General features: G+C 50.4%; 10 protein-coding genes across 10 annotated transcripts; 3 read left to right on the forward strand and 7 right to left on the reverse strand.

The window, feature by feature from the left end:
* Window positions 1-384: 384 nt before the first annotated feature.
* Window positions 385-1,140, reverse strand: C8Q69DRAFT_34230 (hypothetical protein). Its single transcript, XM_028627546.1, has 2 exons — window positions 830-1,140; window positions 385-767 (listed from the first exon to the last, which is right to left on the reverse strand). The coding sequence occupies exons 1-2, from the start codon at window positions 938-940 to the stop codon at window positions 504-506; spliced, it is 375 nt and encodes a 124-aa protein (XP_028489372.1). The 5' UTR covers window positions 941-1,140; the 3' UTR covers window positions 385-503.
* C8Q69DRAFT_396792 (ribonucleoside-diphosphate reductase subunit small) lies at window positions 1,107-2,567 on the reverse strand (the record flags this gene model as incomplete). Its single annotated transcript, XM_028627755.1, has 4 exons — window positions 1,107-1,714; window positions 1,774-2,107; window positions 2,199-2,453; window positions 2,538-2,567. 4 exons carry the CDS (start codon window positions 2,565-2,567, stop codon window positions 1,107-1,109), a joined length of 1,227 nt encoding a protein of 408 aa, XP_028489373.1.
* Window positions 2,568-4,205: 1,638 nt separating this feature from the next.
* Window positions 4,206-5,489, reverse strand: C8Q69DRAFT_512415 (mitochondrial carrier domain-containing protein; the record flags this gene model as incomplete). The annotated part of the gene is made up of 6 exons (XM_028633290.1): window positions 4,206-4,330; window positions 4,390-4,535; window positions 4,592-5,063; window positions 5,135-5,264; window positions 5,329-5,403; window positions 5,473-5,489. The coding sequence occupies 6 exons, from the start codon at window positions 5,487-5,489 to the stop codon at window positions 4,238-4,240; spliced, it is 933 nt and encodes a 310-aa protein (XP_028489374.1). The 3' UTR covers window positions 4,206-4,237.
* A 370-nt stretch (window positions 5,490-5,859) lies between these two features.
* C8Q69DRAFT_34338 (WD domain, G-beta repeat-containing protein) lies at window positions 5,860-7,420 on the forward strand. The gene is made up of 3 exons (XM_028627550.1): window positions 5,860-6,120; window positions 6,185-6,410; window positions 6,464-7,420. The coding sequence occupies exons 1-3, from the start codon at window positions 6,019-6,021 to the stop codon at window positions 7,234-7,236; spliced, it is 1,101 nt and encodes a 366-aa protein (XP_028489375.1). The 5' UTR covers window positions 5,860-6,018; the 3' UTR covers window positions 7,237-7,420.
* Window positions 7,324-9,488, reverse strand: C8Q69DRAFT_34318 (hypothetical protein). The gene has a single exon (XM_028627549.1). It carries the CDS (start codon window positions 9,115-9,117, stop codon window positions 7,411-7,413), a length of 1,707 nt encoding a protein of 568 aa, XP_028489376.1. The 5' UTR covers window positions 9,118-9,488; the 3' UTR covers window positions 7,324-7,410.
* C8Q69DRAFT_34293 (integral membrane protein) lies at window positions 9,488-11,983 on the reverse strand. Its single transcript, XM_028627548.1, has 6 exons — window positions 11,665-11,983; window positions 11,410-11,607; window positions 11,027-11,346; window positions 10,931-10,971; window positions 10,804-10,878; window positions 9,488-10,754 (listed from the first exon to the last, which is right to left on the reverse strand). The coding sequence occupies exons 1-6, from the start codon at window positions 11,737-11,739 to the stop codon at window positions 9,859-9,861; spliced, it is 1,605 nt and encodes a 534-aa protein (XP_028489377.1). The 5' UTR covers window positions 11,740-11,983; the 3' UTR covers window positions 9,488-9,858.
* Window positions 11,984-12,113: 130 nt separating this feature from the next.
* On the forward strand, window positions 12,114-13,281 carry C8Q69DRAFT_503251 (hypothetical protein; the record flags this gene model as incomplete). The annotated part of the gene is made up of 2 exons (XM_028632473.1): window positions 12,114-12,199; window positions 12,258-13,281. 2 exons carry the CDS (start codon window positions 12,114-12,116, stop codon window positions 13,279-13,281), a joined length of 1,110 nt encoding a protein of 369 aa, XP_028489378.1.
* Window positions 13,282-13,365: 84 nt separating this feature from the next.
* C8Q69DRAFT_34291 (hypothetical protein) lies at window positions 13,366-14,465 on the reverse strand. The gene is made up of 3 exons (XM_028627547.1): window positions 14,289-14,465; window positions 14,015-14,229; window positions 13,366-13,951 (listed from the first exon to the last, which is right to left on the reverse strand). The coding sequence occupies exons 1-3, from the start codon at window positions 14,361-14,363 to the stop codon at window positions 13,450-13,452; spliced, it is 792 nt and encodes a 263-aa protein (XP_028489379.1). The 5' UTR covers window positions 14,364-14,465; the 3' UTR covers window positions 13,366-13,449.
* A 486-nt stretch (window positions 14,466-14,951) lies between these two features.
* On the forward strand, window positions 14,952-19,684 carry C8Q69DRAFT_489789 (hypothetical protein). Its single transcript, XM_028632112.1, has 5 exons — window positions 14,952-15,261; window positions 15,353-16,238; window positions 16,278-16,749; window positions 16,780-17,779; window positions 18,305-19,684. The coding sequence occupies exons 1-5, from the start codon at window positions 15,231-15,233 to the stop codon at window positions 19,621-19,623; spliced, it is 3,708 nt and encodes a 1,235-aa protein (XP_028489380.1). The 5' UTR covers window positions 14,952-15,230; the 3' UTR covers window positions 19,624-19,684.
* Window positions 19,685-19,817: 133 nt separating this feature from the next.
* Window positions 19,818-21,610, reverse strand: C8Q69DRAFT_524356 (hypothetical protein). The gene has a single exon (XM_028633581.1). It carries the CDS (start codon window positions 21,330-21,332, stop codon window positions 20,022-20,024), a length of 1,311 nt encoding a protein of 436 aa, XP_028489381.1. The 5' UTR covers window positions 21,333-21,610; the 3' UTR covers window positions 19,818-20,021.
* Between the last annotated feature and the right edge of the window lie 176 nt (window positions 21,611-21,786).

The raw sequence follows: 21,786 nt of genomic DNA on the forward strand, positions 1-21,786 counted from the left end.
GTTGCTTTACTTCTTCTTCGCGTCGTGTTTTCGATCGTTTATGCCCGGTGACTATGTGGTCCTCACTGTCGATTATGTTGCAAACCAAACGGCCTCGATCACCCACGATGGTAAAATTACCCTCAAAAACGCTCCAGCACCGGAATCGCAATCTGACGCTCTGCACATCCAGACAGGTCGGGATTCGAGAAGGCTAGGATCACGAAGACACACATCTACTTCGCCAACACAGGAACGATTCCCGTCCTGCTTTACGAATCCAATCATCCTTATCAAAAAGAAGATCAGGCTAGATTCTTTGCGACTACGATCCTTGCATATTTTTTTTTTAGAGATGATACCATGCTAGAAATTCAAGTCTTTCTGTGTACTCCCTCAAACAGTATCAATTGATCGAAATGATCACAACACAATCATCCCACCGTCCAGCACGTGGAAAATAAGTCGTATGCATTCCCACTAGTCCTCAGACCTAGGCCGTATTATCCAGCAAACTCCAAAGCTCAACGCTCAAGAGAGTTCCACCAGTCATTCTGCTCCCGTCTTACCTTGTCTGCTGACAAGGCGGATATCAAGTATACTATTAATCTCGTCATACAGACAAGTAACTTCTGCATACGTGTTGGTCTGAGTGTGGGGCAAAGGGAAGATGGGATTCCTCTTAACGAGAAGCGGATTCGACTTGTCGGGTTAGACAGTTCAAGCTCATGCGTCACTATGCAGAGGCGCAAATGTCTACGGCCACGGACAACATGTACTTGACAAGACTACTACAGTTAAAGCTGCACTGATGTAGATGAACAACTCGATCATTATCCAAGTAACGTACATAGCGCATATGATTCAACCATAAATACATCAACCCATCCGACCACTTCCCTGCTGCCCTCTGTGTAGCCCAGAGAACCAGCCGTAGAAGAATGCAACCGGAGAATACCATAAAACCATCCCAATATAAACGCCATATACCGTGCTAACCATCAAAGCGTTTCCATCGACATAATAAAAGAAAAAGTGCATGGCCGGAGTGGTGGTATAGGAATAAGCCGAGAACATACAAGAACGGAAGCAAATTCAAGGGTATAGTTATCGACGAGGCGATAAGTTTAGAAGTCCTCGTCGAAGGTGAAGGCACCACCGTTCTCGATGTTCTTCTCGGCTTCCTGGGGGTCCTTCTTGGTGCTGGCCATGACACCGGCCTTCTGGTAGTCACCGACGCGCTTCTCGAAGAAGTTGGTCTTGCCAGCGAGCGAGATGTTGTCCATGAAGTCGAAGGGGTTGGTGGCGTTGTAGTACTTCTTGTTGCCAAGAGAGACCAGCAGGCGGTCGGCAACGAACTCGATGTACTGGCACATGAGCTTGGAGTTCATACCAAGGAGGGCAACGGGGAGGGCGTCCGTCAGGAACTCCTGCTCAATGTCGACGGCATCAACGATGATCTTCTCGACAACCTCAGGTGAGGGGCGGTTGTTCAGGTGGGAGAACAGCAGACAAGCGAAGTCGGTGTGCAGACCCTCATCACGAGAGATCAGCTCGTTAGAGAAGGTCAGACCAGGCATGAGGCCACGCTTCTTCAGCCAGAAGATAGAGGCGAAAGAGCCAGAGAAGAAGATACCCTCAACAGCAGCGAAGGCAACCAAGCGCTGGGCGAAAGTGGACTCCTTGTCCTGGATCCAGCGAATGGCCCAGTCGGCCTTCTTGCGGATGCAGGGAACTATCAAAACTGATTAGCATTCTTGTGATCCCACAAATCCTAAAACAGTTATCACGTACTAGTGTCAATAGCGTCGAAGAGGTAGGTGCGCTGCTTGGGCTCCTTGATGTAGGTGTCGATGAGAAGGGAGTATGTCTCGGAGTGGATGTTCTCCATCATGATCTGGAAACCGTAGAAGCAACGAGCCTCAGGGACCTGGACCTCGCCACTGAAACGCTCGACGAGGTTCTCGTTGACGATGCCGTCAGACGCGGCGAAGAAAGCCAGGACATGGGAGATGAAGTAGCGCTCGTCATTGTTGAGGCGGTTGTTCCAGTCGTGCAGGTCCTTGGACAGATCGATCTCCTCAGCAGTCCAGAAGGAAGCCTCGGCCTTCTTGTACATCTGCCAGATCTGTGTGTCGTGTTATGTTAGTCCATTATGTTCCCTATTCGGGTAGGTAAAAAACCACTATACGCGTAGACGCGTTGTCGACGTGACTCACCTCGTGGTACTTGATGGGGAAGAGAACAAAACGGTGGGGGTTCTCCTGGAGCAGAGGCTCAGAAGCCTCGAAGTCCTTGATGCCAGGAGCAACCTTAGGAGCCTCGTTGGCGGGCTTCTCGACGAGCTCGACCTTGGTGGGAGCAGCCTCGACGGGGGCGCTAGACACGGGAGCGTTCTCCTTGTTGGAGGGCTCGAAATTGAGCTTCTTGACCGGGGAGTCGCTCATCTTGAGGTTCTCCAGAGAGGAAGCAGCCTGTTGAATATTATCTGTCAGTCGATCTGGATGTGCACGACGCGTCTTGTATAGCACTGGCGACGTGCTGTATCCATGACGTACCTGCTTCGAAGGGGTGAGCTGTGCTGCCATTGTATATAACGGTGAAGAGAACAAGAGACACTGAGACAAGGAATTGGACACAGGCAGACAGAGAATAGTCAGAAGATTCCCAGTTGAAGGACTGTTGATGAGAGAATCAGAGACGCGAAAGAGGGAAGAGAGCTGGCAGAAATACCTGCATCGACGCCAAACGTGATCTCTAGCGCGACGGGCTAAGTCACGTCGCACGTGACTTAGCGCGCCTCGTCCCTGGCTGCGGGAGGCTGGACGGCCAAACCTCCGGCGCGTCTCTGCTTCTCCATCTATCTAGTTACTGCTTCCACGAATCCATCGTGCTCCTCGCATATCCACCGTGCATTATTATCCACCCCTTCCGGTCATTATTATTGTTTGGCGTTTTGCCCTTCAGCTTCCCCTTCATAGCTCGGCATCAGACCACACCTCTTCCTGCCCTTTCCGATACTAGGAACCCCCACTAGGAAAGCAAGCTGCCCATTGCCAGGCCCGGCTGGATATGGTTCAAACGTTATCAGATCAAAGCTAGACGCGTACCTGCAAGAGAGAAAAAAACACACGGAGACCCCATCAGGTTCCATTCTTAGCAATGACCAACTGCTTACACAATTCTCCCAACTTCCTGGAGTCCAGAGCTGAAAACTTGTCTCATTCTATCTCCACAACCGCGTATGGTACTCTAGGAACTCTTCCAATTGAATCAACCAAATGCTCTCCGGATTACAAGTCATTGTTTACCGACGTAATCCCAACCAGATCTCCAGTCCTCATAAAGCCGAGCGAAAACTTAACATCCGACTACAAGACGCGCTTTCAGAATCCCGTAATGATCTACGATCAGATAAGAGAACCGCCCAGGATACCCTACTCAGTTAGTCTAGCTCATTTCTCGCACGCGTATCGAGTACATAGAACAACATAGATCCCGCATTCCCGGAAATACGGAATAAAGCTATGATTCCATTGTAGTCAAGGAAACCCCTAGTTTGGAAATGATCGCATTCAGTGGACTGGAAATTTTTATTGAGGTATCCAGTTCTTTGTGTAGTGCTCACGCGTGGCAAGACGCGTCTGACTCTAGGCACCACGTGCAGTTCCCAGCCCTGTGGATGCCATATGGACTTTGTGACAACTGCACAATAGCAAAGATCATATGAACTTCGAGGATATTATACTCTTTGGTTTTCACTTGAACTGAGATTTCCTGCCTCTGGACAATCGTTGTACGTACCAGAAGTTGCACTGTCGCTCTTGATCTCTACTACCGCTTGTTCTCTGGTTTCCATAGCGGGGATTACTACACTAATGTGGCCTGACACGAACTTCAAGAAAGCTTCATGATGCCTCTCATTTCAATTCTGTGAAGAACTCATCTAATGAGTAAAATGTGCTAACAATTGACGCAATGCAGGGAGCGCTGATACCGACGTGTAACATCGCAGATGCTTTATATATTGATATTGATATATATAGAATATATCTTGTACAGAACACAACGCCATCTATCCCTACATAAGACGCCCAGACAATGGCAGCCTCAGCTATATACAGGAACGCAAAGCTCCAGGGGAAATAAAACCGCGAAGACAAAAAAACAAGCAAAACGGCCAATTCCACAATAGGGCAAACACGAACGGATACATGATCGGATAAATGGCACACTTTTCTCGTCAAAGAAGAATCATTCAGATCTTCGCACGGATAGATTCGGGCAGCCAGCGATCTTCAAACCGGCGCATAAGCTTGTTGGTCTGCTCTGCCAGACTGAGGGTCAGGATCTAGAGAGCAAGTTAGTAAAACAGTTTCCTATTCCGCGAACTACGCTGCTGGAACGTACAGTATGAGGCAAGATACGCGCCAGATGCGCGGAGAAGCCCTTGTAAATAGCGAAGACACCTTCGGTCTTAATAGTCTTATACAGGCAGTCAAACACTCCCTTGTAGAGATTACCGCTCTGGTTGTACAGGCGGGACATGATAGTGTCTGTCTCCAAGTTAGCAGATAGCCACAGCAGGTGTCCACATATCGAATGGGCATACCAGGAGGATGCATGACGCAACACACAACAAATCCAGACGCAGTACTGCTGGCAAAGTGCAAGGCAGGGCCGTCCTCCATTCCCAAGTGGCGCATCAAGCGGCGCTTGGCCAGGAAGTAGGTGGGCAGCTGGACGGAGCTACCAAACCCGGTCCGTACCATAGCTGCTCCCACTCCACGGTAAAGTCCCTTGATACCCTCACTCTGGTGGATCTTTCGCAGACCGTCCACTGAATTTTTATAGTTATGCTGGGTCCCGACAGGTAGGAAAGGGGAGTGTGACTGAAGGCGAGTCTTGACGAGGAAGAATGGAGACCCAAGTGCAGCTCCCATCATGCCGGAGACCGCACCAGAAAAGACGTTAATACCCAGGCTCTGGACGTGGGCATCTTTATAAACGGCGGAAGCCAAACCCCCACGAATGGGTTCGTAGAATCCAAGACGGCAGCCGTTCATGAGAATTTGATAGACGTACTACTCCGACAGTCAGTCCTCATGGCTCAATCAATTGTAACACATTTGTAGCCATGCATAGAATCACGTACAGCAGAGCCAATGCCCTGGAACAATCCACGTGGACCCTCATTTTTCAGGATGACTTTGATCGCGTGGAAGACACCCGTGTACTTTTTGACAGCTGCGTCCTTTGCCTGCAGCTCTCCTTGCAATTGTAGGCTTTCAAAGAATTCTTATCAGTTTCCGAAAAATGTATCATAAATGCTGTAGTAGGGCGCAATACCGGATTTTAACGGTCTCGAAACTGTGGGTAACGGTGACGGCTCCGCAGGCTGCAATGCCTCCAGCAATGAAGGCTCTAAGTCGCAGAGTGTCGAATGTTAGTATGCTGTACCAGGAGCCTGTATATGATAGGCATTGGACTTACCCTGTCGTGGTAGACATTTCGTCTGATGTGACTCCGCTTCCGGAGACAGGTAGGGCGTGTTGCCGGACTGGATATCTGTATTCAAAAGAGGAAAAGACAGAGGAAAAGAAAACGAAAATAGTGGAGAATCGCCCAAGAGGCCAGTTGCAAGTCAAACAAAGGGTATCAGTCTTCAGACGAGAAAGTATGAATTTCCTGCTGGTGCTATGGGGGATGTCAGATCGACGACCCAAGCGCTGGCTGAACAATTCGCGAAAGCTATGTTCTTTCACGCTATTGGCGAGTTCTCCGCGGCACTCCCCGGTCCAAGCTTAGCTAACTCCGACTGTCGGGGCGGATCTCCTTCACCGCCCGGCCTCTACAGAAAGGCAGAAAACCGCTCTTTCTCCACGTTTGATTGAACGCGTCCGAACAGCGCGTTGGCCGGAGGTTGAGAAGTGTCAGTGGGATCGTGGGCACAATTGAGCCAGGCCTTCAATTAATCAATGCTGCTGAAGACACAGGTGCCTTAGACTTGGTCTTCAATTGTGTGCTCTTAAGACAGCAATGGCAGAAACTCAGCAGCCGTCTACGCCGCAGCAGCAGGCCCCCGCTCCGCAGCCTACGCAGAAAGTGTCCGACGTAATTCGCAGCTACAGACCGACTAAGGTAGGTTGAGGATTTCGCAGACGTGGGATTCAATGTGCTGATAGGTATATTCAACCCTTATCAGGCATTTCGATCCCCGAAACAAGATGGCCACGTTCACATAACGTCCTTGGACTTTGACGACCAGGGCGACTACTTGGTAGCTGCTGGGGATGATGAAACGATCCAGATTTTTGATATCAAGGAGGGCAAGTCGACAAAGACAGTCCCTAGCAAGAAGTATGGTGTCCATCTAGCAAGATTCACCCACCACTCGCGTCAGGTTCTCCATGCGAGTACGAAGGTCGATGGTGCGTCCAACCCTCAACCCCCAGCTTCGAAGTCAAGGGCTAACAGCATAAAGAATCTTTACGACTTCTTGACCTCCACAATGAGAGTTATGTCCGCTACTTCACGGGGCACTCAGACAAGGTTACATGCTTGGCTCTCTCGCCAGGCAGTGATGCCTTCATCTCATGTTCTAAGGATGATACTGTTACCATGTGGGACCTCAATTCGAGGAACCCGCAGGGCAAATTGAAGCTCGCGACACCGTATCTCGTTGCGTTCGATCCATCTGCCTCCGTCATCGCAATCGCATCTCAGTCAACGTCATCTGTATTGCTCTACGACTTCCGGAATTACGACAAGCCGCCATTTGCTACCTTTGACCTCGCCCCTCTTGAGGAGAGATTCACGCCCTCCACTCGCGGTCGAGCATGGACCAGGTTGGAATTCTCCAACGATGGAAAGAATCTGCTCGTTGGGACGGAATACCATGGGCATTTTGTGCTGGATGCGTTCGAAGGCAGCCTTAGAGCTTTCTTGGTCGGGAAGAATGGATCCTCTGGCAGAGCGGCCCCAGTTTCTAGTTCGGGAAAGCCTCTGGGCCAGGGCGATGCCTGCTTTACACCGGATGGGAGATATGTTATAGGAGGTTCCGGTGACCAGTTCGAAGCTCTTGTGTGGGATACACACCAAGCACCAGAGCCGGGGAACTTCCTGCAGCCGATGGCACGGCTGCCGCAGAGAGGCCGGACGGCCATTGTTGAATGCAATCCCAGATATAACATGTTTGCTACTGCAGACAGGGAAATCGTATTCTGGCTTCCGGAGGACAGCTCGAAGGCCTCATAAGGCGGCGACGGCTTAAGGAAAATCCCATGATGGTGAATGCTGAGCTCATCCTTCCGTCGGCAATGACTTCTGGTGCTCTTTACGCAGGTGGTGAAGCCGATTGTTCGAAATGCAATCCTGCTACAGGTCGACAAATGATGTGCTACTCAAGGACCGTTCTTTACAGAGATGTCATCATTTTCGATTCTTTTCCTTCCCCACCAGACTCCTGGCAGTGTCACAGACCCACACCAGAGGTCCTTCAAGCTCATCATTGCCGTTTCTGTTTTCCTCGACTATGTTCTCTATCTGCTTGACGACCGTTCGGTTACTGGAGATGGTCATTATTCCCGTCGACCATCCGTAGAAGAATACGCTGCGGTTGATATCAGACAGGCTTTCTTCTACCTTGTGAGCCACGCTGGGCAGCCTGCCGTTTTCCCAACCAGCTCTGATATCCGTCTCAGCATCGACGACCCGGATTGGTAATATCAGCTGGGTGGGAACAGGGTGATCTGAGAGCTCTTGAAACTTGCGTATCAGGCTGTTCCTATCCAAGTTTTCGAAGCCAGAACCGCCCATCAATATTTCTGTTCTCCTCTTCTCGGCGTCCGTTCCGATAGTATCGACGATCTCGCGCATCCTCTTGGCGGCTTCTTTTGTACATATCAAGTCATGGCCGTCTACTGCTGGCCATAGCTCTGTGGGAACCAATGGTTGCTCCTTCTCCATCTCGATCTGTCTGAGTATGGCGCGGTGATAAGTCGGTAAAGGGGGAATTTCGCGGAAGTGAGAAAGGTCTGAGACAAAGGCGAGGAGCAAGGTGCAGTCGACATTAAGTGTTTTTGTGAATCGCTTGAATGGATTGGGAAGAAGAGTCCCCAGAGGCAGCTGTTCTGGTGTAACTGTCTCAGGGTCTCTGTCGCTGTCGAGATCATCATTCATCAAGTCAAGAGGCAGACTTGTGCCACATTCGACGGTGGTGCCATATTTGCGCATCTGGCCGAAAATCTTATCAATCTCCGGGATTCTCCCTTCCACGATTTTGGGGATTACGACCCGTGTTCGGGGATGCCTGTAGTTAATCCTAACCGACCTAGCAGCCTTGGTCAAATCAGCCGCCAACTTTATCAACTCAATCTCATCATCGCTGTCTTCCTCTTGATCACTGCCGTAATTTCGTAGAATCGTCCTGTTTCCTCCATCCGTATCTTCATCCTCGTCCTCATCCATTTCCCAGCCCTTCTTCGCCATCTCAAACAACAACCGACTCTCTGAGATGGTCGACACCTTCACCCACTCTTCCCCTTCACCAGCTACAATATCCACAAACACACTCTTCTTCTTATCTTTATCTTTATTGCCCGTGCTTCCTTTATTCTTCCCTTTAGAATCATTTTCTACCCCTGACCGATCCCCACCTCCATGACCTTTCTGCTGCTCATGTCTGCGCGACCCATCATCCCAATAAAACCTCTTCCCAAACGCCACCAACCCAGAACAACTCCTCTTCGCAATCGTCCACACAGCCATATAAAACTGAAGATTAGACGACCGTAGCGCATGAAGAAGCTTCAACTCCCTATGCTTCTCCTCCTCACTCCGATCATCACTAACATCCCCCGCGCGCGTCGCCTCATCAGCAGCAGCGGCTTTCTCTGCCTGCTCGTGCATTTTCTCTAGCCCGCGCAATTCCGCTAGGACACTCGAGCGTAGTTGTCTGATTTCGATGATTTGAGGTCGACGGAATTTCTCGTTTACAGCGGATTGGAACGCGTCGAGTTCAGCGAGGAGGAGTCGGCATTGGTGGAGAAGGCTCCGGGAGAGGGACAGCGCGGAGGAAGATGGTGATGATGAGTCTGGGGCGTCATCTTGTGGATTGTCGGTGTTGGAGGGAGGCATGGTTGCCAGATTTCAATTTCCGAGAAGATAATTGCGCAATGTGAGAATGTGTATTGGATTTCAGAAGTGAGTCGTCGTTGAATCGTAGCTCGCGCGTGACTCAAATGTGTGTATGTAGGTGGGGCGTGACTTTTCAATCAGCCATTGGCTGTGACAATATCTGAAGAAACAGATCTGTATAAAACAAAAGAAAGAAAAAGTGAAACCGAAGTAGTAACTGCTGTTGAACTCGCAAAAAGTGCTTGCGCAGCAAAGTTCAACCACTCCCATGATACGGGTGTATTCTTTTCGCCGCGGGATGCGGAGTGATGTCAGTATCATTACATAAGCACAATCACAATCAACAAGATACGTTAGGATATACTAGTACTAGTATGAGACTCGATAGAGTTAAAACTCCCCTGGAAATCATTTCACTGTACAGTAGAGTGTACGCGGAAGATCAATAACTGTAGCAGCCGGAAATGACAGAAGGGATCGAGAATCAGGAGCGTAATAAGAAATTAAAAGATCCCAGAATACCTCGTTGAACCATCGATAGGAATAAGAGAGACAAAAAGAAAACGCCCCAGTAATGCTTATTGATCCTGAGAAAAGAAATACAAAAGAGGAAGGAAAATCTTCCAGTGAGAGAAAGGGTCTTTTCTTCTCAGGGAGCTGTCCCAGAGGTCAATATAAGATATCAAAGCTTCGGTATCGCAGAGACAACGCATCCCCTCTCCACGGACTCGCTCCGTCCATCTAGTCATGGTCCTTTCCCGTTAGTCGTTCCCTCTCGCCAGAATTGCGGGGAGATTCGTCCTCGTCGGACCACTTGTCAGCATCTTCACCGACAGCAAAGATCGTCTCGCCATCGAGAGATTCTCTCTGTCGTGGAGCGGAAGGAACTGGCTTAGGAGGCACAGGTGAGAGCTCACGCTGCGGCTCAGGCCGTGGCCGACCTTCATTCTCATCAGGGAGTGCAAATTCCTCGTCCAGAGATGTAGCGAGAGAGCGAATCTCGAAACCGTCGTCATCCTGGGCAAGTTCGTCACTCATGGCAAATCTTCTGTTGTTGGCCGTCGGCCGCCAAAGATAAGCGACAAAGCTAATGTCAAATAAATAGACAATGTTGAGCCATCCGTCCAGGACAAACCATCTGGTCTTCCAGTGCTCGGGAACAAAGTTTGCTTCGCTATGGCCTGCAAAAGCGAACGAGTTGACGAAGAAGAAGCCGAAGATAACGATGATGCTAATCAAAATGCACCACCAGAGCTTCTTATACATCAGAGCCTTGACTGTCTGCTTCCTCTCGACCAAATCTTTCATGGTCATGTTCAATGAGTTCAAGGTCCACACGTAGAATGCGGTGAGAGTACCGGCGAGGGGTAAGATAACGAGCAGGATTAGCGGTCCTGCAGTATCCGGGGTAATAGACAGACTTGCAATGGCATAAATGACACCGAAGACGAAGTGACCGATAGCAAGTAGGCGCACATAGATCATGGTACGGCCAAGAGATGGCTTCACAACACCATAACCCATGCAGACGATGAGAAGCAGGAAGAAGGAGAAAGAGTTACGGCCTGCGTTCAGAATAGCCACAATGACCATAAGGACCTTTGCCATAGCGTTCAGACCATGTCGGTTTTGATAATCTGAGAAGAGTTAGCTCGACCGGACATATCTCGCAAAAACAGCACTTACCGTAGAAACCCCAGGTCATCAACTGCTCCACAATCAAGAAGACAATAATAGCCGTGATATAATTCTGGACCGGTACTATGGAGAGTCAGTAACGAATAGAATAAGGTAGATAGAGAATGACGCATACAAATATCATGGCGATTTTGCACGTAGAGGAAAGCCCAAAACCTGCATATGTCAGCCAAATCATTCCGATATTAGAATAAAGAGGGAGAGAGCATACACTCCAATAACAGCGTATACAATGGTTAGTCCTCCATAGAAAGGCAACTTCGCTATTTGCGCCGCTGGAAGCTCGCCATAGGCATTTCTAAACTCGACAACCGCAGTATAATCCTGGCCTGAGTACGCGTACGTGCTAACACAATAAAACCCCGTTGCCTTCACTGGATAGTTAACAGCCACTGGATCCTTCAGGTGTACCGCTTTCGATATGATAGGTGACTTTGCCAGGTCGGTCGCATTGGGTGCAAGAATGAAAGAACCAATCTCTTCCTCAGTACAGAGCTTCGCTTCGACATTTCCTTCGTCACAAATCGTTTCCTGTCCCTCACAGATACTTGTCAGTAACCCAATTGCGATCCAAACGGAGGCGGAATAACAGACCTCAGCATCATTGGGTCCATTCCTTCCAATCAGAGCTTCGTCGTTCCACTCAAAGATGACCAAACTAACTATAGGATCGCTATCATCCTGGACTGTGCTCTTCATGAATTTCGTCAAAATGAATGGCTCGAGGTCGCCTCCCCATGCTTTCCGGCTATACATGCCCGAGCATCGTTGTCGATGAGCATCATCTTGTTTCTAGAATAAAATATTAAACCAAACATGTCTCTCGTGATGGAAAGGGTGGTTTCTGACCAATTCGACTTCGTTAGCAAGTGCGCATGTTGCCAGCAAAGCTGGCAGGCAGAGCGCCTTGAACCAGCCTTTCATGCTGAGTGTCAACGGTGGCCTCTGAGACTCCGAAGGTCCCGGGTTGCAGGGCGCAATAGATATGTGCAAAATATCAGTCTCGATCAGAGAGCATACGAGAATAATAAGAACAGCGGATACGACTATACGTCGTATCTATCCGTCATGGATGTCTGGTGTAATGATGTGAGCTTCAAGCTATTCAGCTCCTAAATATCGCAACAACGTTGGCCGCCCCAGATGGCCGGGGGAGCCGCGCGTTGACCCTCCGCCAGCCTTATTATCTAAGCGGGTCGCCTGTCAGACGCCACCGGCCGTTTTTTACCAAAAAAGTGCCCGCCTTCGCGAGTAAATTTCGATCTTTTAGACGCAGCAGCTGGACCTGCACAGTAAAGATGCCGGGGAAACAATTCAACGATCCTTGCAGCGACTGCCAGGATGCGGAAGCTATAATAGACGTGCGCACCCGCCATCTATGTCGGTACGTGCTTTGAGACATGCGAACGATAGATGCGGGGGTTACCACTAACGCTCCATAGGGACTGTTATATACAATTTACTAACCGCAAGGTCGTGCGGCGAATGGACTATTACCGCCAGATTCGAAATGCGCCCAAGGATAAACGGCGCAAATTGCTTCTTCCTCTTTCATACGGACCCTCCTCCTCGGTCCTGCTGCACATGCTGAACGAGCAGTTAGAACGACAAACGTCTGAATGGCATGGCACAACAGCATACGATCTTCACGTTCTTGTTGTTGACCCGTCAACTATATCATCGTCAAATCCGTCTTGTCAGGAAAGGTTCTTCTCTCTGCAGCAGAAGTATCCCAGACACACCTACACGCAGATCCCGTTTCACGACATCTTTAAGTATGATCAAAATATCAAGGAAACTATGAAGGAGTTTGCTGGGCCAGAATTCGAGGATGATCCATCTAAGCCGGACAAAGATCGGCTAGATGCGTTTCGCGCATCGATTCCTTCAGCTACATCCAGGACGGACATTGACAATGTCTTGTTAAACAGGCTGATAATAGCATTTGCAAAAGAAAGTGGATGTGAAGGTATACTTTGGGGTGATTCAGACAGCCGTCTGGCATCAAAGACCCTGGCCAGTGTTGCCAAGGGACGTGGCTCGTCCTTGATATGGCAGGTCTGTGACGGCATGTCTCCCTCGGGCCTCCAGTTCACTTTCCCTCTGCGAGACCTATACAAGTCTGAGTTGCAGCAATACTCCGGTTTAATTCCGGAGCTTCAAGACATTCTCATACCTGAGGAGTCAATCTCTGCCGACATGTCTGCTAGGAACATGTCGATCGATGAACTGATGATGCAGTATATCCAGACCCAGGGTGAGAAGTACCCTGGTATTATGGCCAACGTAGTTAGGACGGTAACCAAACTCCAACGGCCGTCTATTTCTGGTGCTCAATCTCGGTGCGCTCTTTGCGGTACGGTTGACGTCCGGGGAAGCAGTGCTCAAGCATCCGAGGGACGCGGTGCTCTATTCTGCTACGGATGTGCAAGATCGAAATCAGACATGAGCCCTGTCACTAGATGAATGGGCGAAAAGAAAAATGAAAAGGAGTTCAAAATATTCCATTTCCACTATGGTATCGAGAAGCTTCACAAAGTGAATCCATTAGTATGTACGCGTAACCGAAACCCATTATTAATCATTAAAATTACACCATTCAGTTGCGGCAACTCATCGAGCACGAACGCGATATTAATCCGTATTGCGTACAACTCCCCTTTCGAGGTCGCCTGTCGGCTGTTTGGCACCGCCAAACCAACCCCTGCCACCACGATTTTCCTTTTGGGTTTTGGCAGGTTGTGGTCTGACAGGTTCATCGACGCCGTCGTCAGTTCTGGCCCCTGAAGCGCTCTGTCCCGGATGGTTGGGTTGGTCAGTCAGCAACCCATCCTCGTAACGATCGAACTCTTCGGCGACACTAAGGTCTGTAACGCGTTGTTGTTGCTTGCTACCCTTAGCCATCGCCCGTGCTCCTTTCGCGCGCAGATGTTTCTCAAGCAAGACAGCGTTCCGCGTGTTGCATTTATACAAGGCATCGGCAATATCACCAACGAAGGGCACGAGTCCAACTATGAAGTCAATCATGATGTTGAACATCATATGCATCCGAAGGTTGCCAGGTAGTCCTCCATCGATTTCCTCGCATGTCCTGAGAACCATCAAGGCCAGGGCGACATCAGCGGCATCACCAGCACTGCTCGGTTTCACCAGTCAGTCTCCATGAATGCTAAAGATGTGGACGAAAAGAGAGCCTTACAATGGTATGATAGCAATCACACTGCTCCAGCCAAACTGTATGCCACACAAATTGAAGAGAGAGTAATCTAGCCTGTATGCTCTGCGCTTGACTTTGGTCAAGACTTTGGCATCATTTTCAGAGAGACCCGGCGGTACTGCCTTTCTCCGCTTCTGAGTCTTCCGTCCAAATGCACGATTGAGGCGGGATGCGGGTACTTCCTCGAAATAGGGGTCCTACATTGAAAGGCGCTATTAGCAAGTTATTTATTCACCGTAGCACTGCAGACTCTCACCTCTTGACCGAAATGGTTCTTGGCATGTTCATTGAGGATCCTCTTCCCCACGAGAGCAGCTAGTTGTCCAGACATATTGGTCTTGCGCGCAGCGATGTATGATCAGAAGTGGAAGCGCGTCAGGGGAGGTGATGCCTTGAATAGACTCTTCTGCAGCTCCAAAAGAGAACACAGTCGACTGCTGAAAAGAAGGCACAAGTGGCAGAACAAGTTCAGATAAATGTTCAGACGACAAGGCTACTCCAATGGATTCTTGAAATAGTCTGTGCTGGTCGGTGTTTCAACAAGCGCCGGACCCGCCAGTAAGGATCAGAGGAAAGATGAGGTTATTTTTATCACAAAGAGCAAACAGCTTTTCAGGATCAGAGAAGCAGAAAGGCGCTTTATCTATGGCTTTTTCTCGGAGCGCCCGTTGGCAACATGTCCAGCGATCGGTTCCTGTTTTTGCGATCGCAAGCCAATGATCCCTATCTACCAGGACCATGCAGTCTATGATCAGCGAGTTCGAAACTTGCTCAACGTCATCCCGCGTGCACAGACGAATTGTTTCCTCTGTGGCTGGTGCACGATCGCTGCTCAGCCACAGCCTGTGGCGCAGACAGCAAGCTGCCCGACAAGTCACTGGATTGCCACATGCCGCTGTGCTTTCATTTCACCTGTCCTCTACGGCAAACGCCAGGTATACCTGCTGGTCTTTCCCGAAGCAAAGCGTGGCGGTTTACCGTCTTTCTTTTTTGTTTGTGCTTTGACGATCTATTATTCTTGTTTGGGATCCCCTACAGTGAATTGTTCTCCACTGTCCCACAGCTAGGACTTGTCCTTGACCTTGCGTCCTGCCTTGGACCATTCTAGCTATCTATCAGATCCCCTCGCCGCCTCAGTTCCTGGAGAGCTTCTCGCCCTGCGTCAGGCGAGTTGAAATGCTCAGTTCCACCAGGCACTATGGCAGAAACAAAGATGCAGTTGGAAGACTGTATGTTGACACCCTCTCTCAGCGCTCCTATCGCGTCACCTCACCATCCGGGATGACTTACGAAGCTGACCATGTATGACTCCTCGTCCAGGGCTGGATGACCTATGTGTTCGCTTTATTATCAACTTGCCCCGTGAAGAGCTCGAATCTGTCGAGAGAATTTGTTTCCAGGTTGAGGAGGCACAATGGTTCTACGAGGATTTTATCCGCCCGCTGGACCCGGGTCTTCCCTCCTTGTCGCTGAAGGCGTTTGCAATGCGGATTTTCCAGCATTGCCCGCTGATGTCTCAGTGGTCTCACTATCACCATATTACAGCTTTCTCGGAATTTCTGGCATACAAAACTCGCGTTCCCGTCCGAGGTGCTATCATGCTGAACGAAGCCATGGACGAGGTCGTTCTGGTCAAGGGCTGGAAGAAAGGTGCCAATTGGAGCTTTCCCCGAGGTAAAATTAACAAAGATGAGAAGGACATCGATTGCGCGATCCGTGAAGTATACGAGGAAACTGGCTTTGACCTAAGAGAAGCCGGCCTCGTCAAGGATGAAAAAGAGATGAAGTATATCGAGATCACGATGCGCGAGCAGCATATGAGGCTTTACGTCTTTCGTGGTGTCCCAAAGAATGCTTACTTTGAACCTCGCACGAGGAAAGAGATCAGTAAGATCGAATGGTACAAGCTGTCCGATCTACCCACCCTTAAGAAGAACAGGCAACACGACGAAGGATCCACAGTGGCCAACGCGAACAAGTTCTATATGGTCGCCCCGTTCCTGCATCCTCTGAAGAAATGGATCGCGCAGCAAAAGAAACACGATGAAAGGGCGCGAGAAATCTCTGGTCAGTTTCAACAGACTGAGGGTGAAACATCGATGGACGAAGCTGTTTATGCCGCTAATGGGGCCCTTACTCCCAAGCGGGAGCTCCTACAAGCAGCAGGCCCCAGCGATCTGCCCGAGGTCACTCCATCTCAGGATGTGTCCTCTCATTTGAAACAGCTTCTCAACATAAATGGCAGTGCCACGGATGCCCGACACGCGGCAGAAGTTCCTCAGCCAGCGATGCCAGACCCGGCAAAGTCTAATGCTCTGCTTGCCCTTCTTAAAGGTGGCCCTAACGGTGTATCTCAAACTGGACCTATGCCAATGACCCAGGATCCTCCGAATGCCTCAGTGTTGCAGAACTCTCAACAGCCGGCCTCCCCGTTCTCTTCTTTAGCAGGAACCCGTGGATCAGTTCAGTTCCCAAGTCAATTTGGACCACCAGGACTGCCATCATACCCTCCGTCTTCCCCCCTAACTTTACATCATGGACCGCCCGCAGGTGGCTTGCCGTCTGTAGCACATCTACTACAACAGCGACCGACATCTGCCTTCTTACGGATGGATAGACCTGAGTCTTTCACGGGTTACCGAGGAGAATTCCCCCATCCGCAGCAGACCCCGGCCCATCAACCCCAGACGACCCTGTCCCGCTCTATGCAGGAATCTGTGCGACCTGTTCCTGGACATCCTGACCAGCACTATGCACCTGCTCCTTACCAACGGACTGGAGACCCACAGTTTGCGCAGCCGTCCCAACATCCCAATGTTCAAGGCCCTGCTATTCCTCCCGCAAGCAAGCTACCACCTCCTAAGCTTACAAGTCATTCTCTTGCTCTTCTCAGTGTCTTCAAAGATCCAACTCCGAAGACCCCGAAGACGCAGGGAGCAACGTTGGCACCGAAGCCAGATGCTGCACCCGACATGACGCGTCGGGCCTCTCAGCACCAGGATAACCTGCTGAGCCTCTTGAAGGGGGCATCCCCTGCACCTCCGGCGAGACCTGCGGAACTGTCGGCGCAACCTGCTTCCCCCGCGACCAGGCAGATCCTTCAAAGACCTGCAGCGACTGGCACACCTCCTTCGAAGCCGCAGACGATCATGATCAAGAAGCGCCAAGGTGGTGAAGGTCAGACCTCCGCAACTGTTTCCGGGCCGTTAAATATGCCTGATCTCGAGAAACTTGGGAAGAATCACCCAAAAAAGACGAATGGGACACCCCGCAGAGGCGCAAAAGAGCGTCTTTCTTCACCCATCACCATCTTACCGCGACCATCTAGTGCAAAGAGAGAGTCGCCCGTCTCCGCTGAACGTATTTCGCAATCCCCTCGGCGACAGCCGCAGGCCAAAACTCCCGAGCCCTCGAAGCCGTTCCAGCCCCAGATTCTTCGACGATCTGAGAATGCTGATTTGGAGACACTTTTCCCAAGTCGTACTGTAACTGTCCATGAGTTCACTCAACCTGGACATTCGGACAAGGTAGGCGGTACGCCGAAAGAGACGCCTGCCGCTCCACTGAACTACGATCGTCGCCCAAGCCAAACAGCCGCGCAGAAAGAGACACTACTATCTCTATTTGGAAAGTCGCCTTCTCAGAGGGCCCAACCGCTGGCTAAACCAGCCGAGTTGCCTTCTACTGCTGCTGGGCCCTCGATGAGCTCGGCGAACATCAGCCCGCTATCTGCATCTCAGATTCGCAGTAATGGCGCAGAGTCCGTCGGATCCGGCGGACCGGAAAGGGTCACATCGCCTGTTAACAGGGCATTTTTGCTTGGGTATTTGCAAAACGTCGCGAAGGGTCATTAGATCTCGGTTCTTCCAGAGCCGTATCGATAGGGTTTCCTGGAATGGCATAATAGGAGTTTTGTTGTGCTGCTGTGGTGGGCGCGTGAAGCGGTTTCATACTGCATACATCTCAAATTTAGCACTGGAGAGCGCATTTTATGCATTGATTTTAGCTAGCCTGTTCCACTAACTACCTTGATAGAATCGCATTTATGGTGTCTATATCGGTACCTTCCAATGATTTTACTTCCGTACTTCCACATTCTTAATAATTATATCCCAGTACCTTAACTTAAACAAGCAACCACCATCGGTTACGTCAGAGCAGACATCGGTCATACTGCCGAACCTCACCGCCTTGATTATATACTCGGAGCTTCAGATTTGCTTAACAATCTATGCTCAAGTTCACGCTTCCAACTTTCACGAGTTAATGCAGAAATGCCTCCTCGGACGCCCACCCGATCCGTCTGTACACGGTGCCTAACAAGGCGCCGGTTATTCTCAACCAATTCTTCCCTACAGCAACAAAAGCAGCATGATCTCCCCTCTCCCCCGCCGCGCTCCGGATATGCTCGACTCGACCACCGAGGTCTCATTTCCCTCACTGGAGCAGACAGTACGACCTTTCTCCAGGGCATGATCACCCAGAATATGCTGGTTACAAATGACCCTCAGCGGTCCACACGAAGGACGGGATTCTACACTGCTTTTCTCAATGCGCAAGGACGGGTGCTCAATGATGTGTTCATCTATCCCTCGCCAAACGGAGGGGAATCATCCTCCGCAGATGAAGCGGGTTGGATCATCGAGGTGGACAAGAACGAAGTCACGAATCTAATGAAACATCTAAAGAAGCACAAACTGCGCTCAAAGCTCAAGCTCCGTGCCCTCGAAGATGGTGAACAAACTGTCTGGTCGACATGGAATGACCAAGCGGAGCCAAGATGGGCGGCTTACAACCTCGAATCTGAATCGCCGTCCCCTTTCTCTCCATCTTCTCATATTGCTGGTTGCATTGACACCCGCGCTCCGGGTTTTGGTTCTCGTCTCGTCACGCCCGGTGATGATGACCTCCGCAAGTACCTTCCAGACGAGTCCAAGCTCCCCGGTAGCGAAGTTCACCTACCCACCTATACATTGAGGCGGATGCTATATGGTATCGCAGAGGGACAGGGAGAAATTATCCGGGAAAGTGCTCTGCCTCTCGAATGCAATATGGATATGATGCGCGGTGTGGACTTCCGAAAAGGCTGTTATGTCGGCCAGGAGCTCACGATCCGGACACACCACACGGGCGTTGTACGCAAACGCATTCTTCCTGTCCAGCTATATTCTGCCGGTCAGGATCCGCACAAGTTCGGAGAAGTCCCCGTCTATGACCCTACCACCCAACTTTCGCTACCGCCTGCTGGCTCCAACATCTCTCGGATCAGTGCACGCAAGGGCCGCAGCGCCGGGAAGTTCCTCAATGGAATCGGAAACGTCGGTCTTGCGCTCTGTCGGTTGGAAATGATGACCGATATTGCACTTACAGGAGAAGGTACTCAATATACCCCAGACCAGGAATTCAAGGTCTCCTTGGATGATAATGCGGAGGGGAAGGAAGTCAGGGTCAAGGCGCTTGTACCGTCGTGGACAAGAGACTTTATCCTGAGCGGGGTCAGGAAGAATACCGCCCGACCAGATGAAGGTGAAGGCCACAGAGCCAGGGAAATGGTAGAGGAGCTGGACGAAGAGCATCGACGAGGGGAGTAAGCAGGACGCAGCTCATGTACAGTAGTTATTCATATCCTCTTATATAATCCATGTACACTCTACTTCTCTTGTTTAAAAGCTATCAGATGTCCACCAAATGCTTGGTTTGTTAGCCATCTTTAGTACGGTCAATACGCCGTAGATTATCACCAGGGCTGCTTAGCAGAAGACCTCTGGTTTTCGAGAAGCGATCTAGAATATTTATGCATTAATGAATATCTCTATAGTATCTTGATCGAACGCTTTTGGGGTATCTTTAAAATCGAATATAACAAAACGCATGAGACCTGACCAATTTCTCTTGAACGCCATCGTATGACCCTAATCTCACCAGACATACCTCAATACTTCCTTGAAACCTTAGGCGCCTAAATCGCAACATGTATCGATAACACGCTCTAACTAGAGGCCTTCGCGGCCGCCTCAGCAGCGTCAGCAGCTTCGTCTTCTTTGCGGATTTGCTCCTCTAGCATTCTGCGCTCTTTCTCACGCTGTGCATTCTTCAGGCGCATCAGTGTGACCTCCTCGAGACTGGGAGTGCTGAGTCCGGTTTTCCCAGCTGACGATGAATCCTTGGGAGTGCTTGCCGCTGCAGTAGAAAACGACGCAAAGGAGGGAGCTTTGTTGGGTTTTTTGGCACCGTCCGACGTGGCTTTGTTAAGACCAGGAAAGTTGAATTTGGGGGCAGCTTTGGCACCATTGCTTCCGAATGCTGGTGTAGTTGGAGTTGTAGATTCTAATGGCGGAGTAGGAGAGGACGCTGCTTGAGCAGTGTCTCCTCCCAGATCGGGTTCATTTCCAGAAGCCCAGAAAACCGATTCGATTACAGACCATTCGTCCTGAGCGGCTTTTCGCTTCTTCTCGCTGTCCAGAACAGCAGAGTGAGCGCTGACAATGGATGTGTAGACAACTACTCCTGTTGCTACGGTCTTCTTCTCCTTCTTGTCTCCGATCCGTTGTCGCTTGTCCTTCAATAAGAATGCGTTATCGACCTTGCCGAAGGGAGCAAATAGAGCCACCAAACGATCCTTGTCAAGCTCCAGCCCAGGGCCCTCTCGAATCCATCGCACCTTAACAGCTCTCTCCAATTCAGGGACGTTTGTCCCGCCCTCTTTCGATCGGTCCACGCGCTGACTGCTTCTGTCTGCGGCTCCTCGACCCTCTGCTTCTTCCGCCTGGAGGCGTCGTTCTTCCTCTTCAGCTTCCCTTTTCAGCTTCTCCTCTGCTTCTCTTCTCCTGCGTCGGTTATCCTCAGCAATGCGCTCGATTTCTCGCTCCAACTTCGCTTCCGCATCATCACCGCCATATCCAGCCATGCCTGTCGCCATCCAAGGCCTCTTTAGACCCCTCTGCGCAGCCTCCGCAGCCATTCCAGCTCTCTCACGCGCTTCTAAGTCCTCCTTCATCTTCCTCTTGGCCGCGTCCATCATTTCCGTCTCGCGCTTCTTCCGCTCTCGCGCCTCTCGCGCATTGTTGTAGAGCTCCCGCACCGACGGGTCAGACAGCACATCGTAGGCGATTTGAAGTAGATGGAACTTCTCGATATCGTTTGGGGTAGGATTCTGGATCTTATCCGGGTGATACTTAAGTGCGGTGCGTCGGTAAGCTCGTCGAATTTCTGCTTCATTCGCTGCAGGCGAGACGTCGAGGAGCGCATAGAAATCCTGCGCGGAGGCCGCATGGGCCTTTAGATCGTCGGAGGGGGCCATTGTTTTCTAGATAAAGGCGGCCGTGTATCACGGAGAAGCAAGAGGGCGAACCTGGATCGATTCAGTACTGAGCTGCTGTCGTGGAGCTTCTGGGGGGAGTAGGTAAGATTCTGTGGAGCCAACGCGCGCTTTTCCCTCGAGACTTGGTGAGAATCCGGGTAAAAGTACGCTTCAAGCACTAATTCAGAGGAACTGCGCGTGCTCGGGCTCTTCACGGATGTTATAAGAGGTTGACGTTCTTCAAGAGCGTAAGTTGTTCTGTGCCGCCTCTGACGGCGTTGAGTGGCGCCGGGGATTTCTCCAATGTCCGTGCAGGCACCAACCCAGCCAATAATAGTAACTTCTTTAGATCTAGCTATATAGGTAGGTAGTTTCTTAGAGATAGCTGCTCTACATCGATGAGTAGATCCAACTCGATGATACAGTGTATTATTATTCATTGTCTATCTTGTAG

Source organism: Paecilomyces variotii, assembly GCF_004022145.1.
Source record: "Paecilomyces variotii strain CBS 101075 chromosome Unknown C8Q69scaffold_1, whole genome shotgun sequence".
In the NCBI taxonomy this organism is placed as follows: domain Eukaryota; kingdom Fungi; phylum Ascomycota; class Eurotiomycetes; order Eurotiales; family Thermoascaceae; genus Paecilomyces; species Paecilomyces variotii.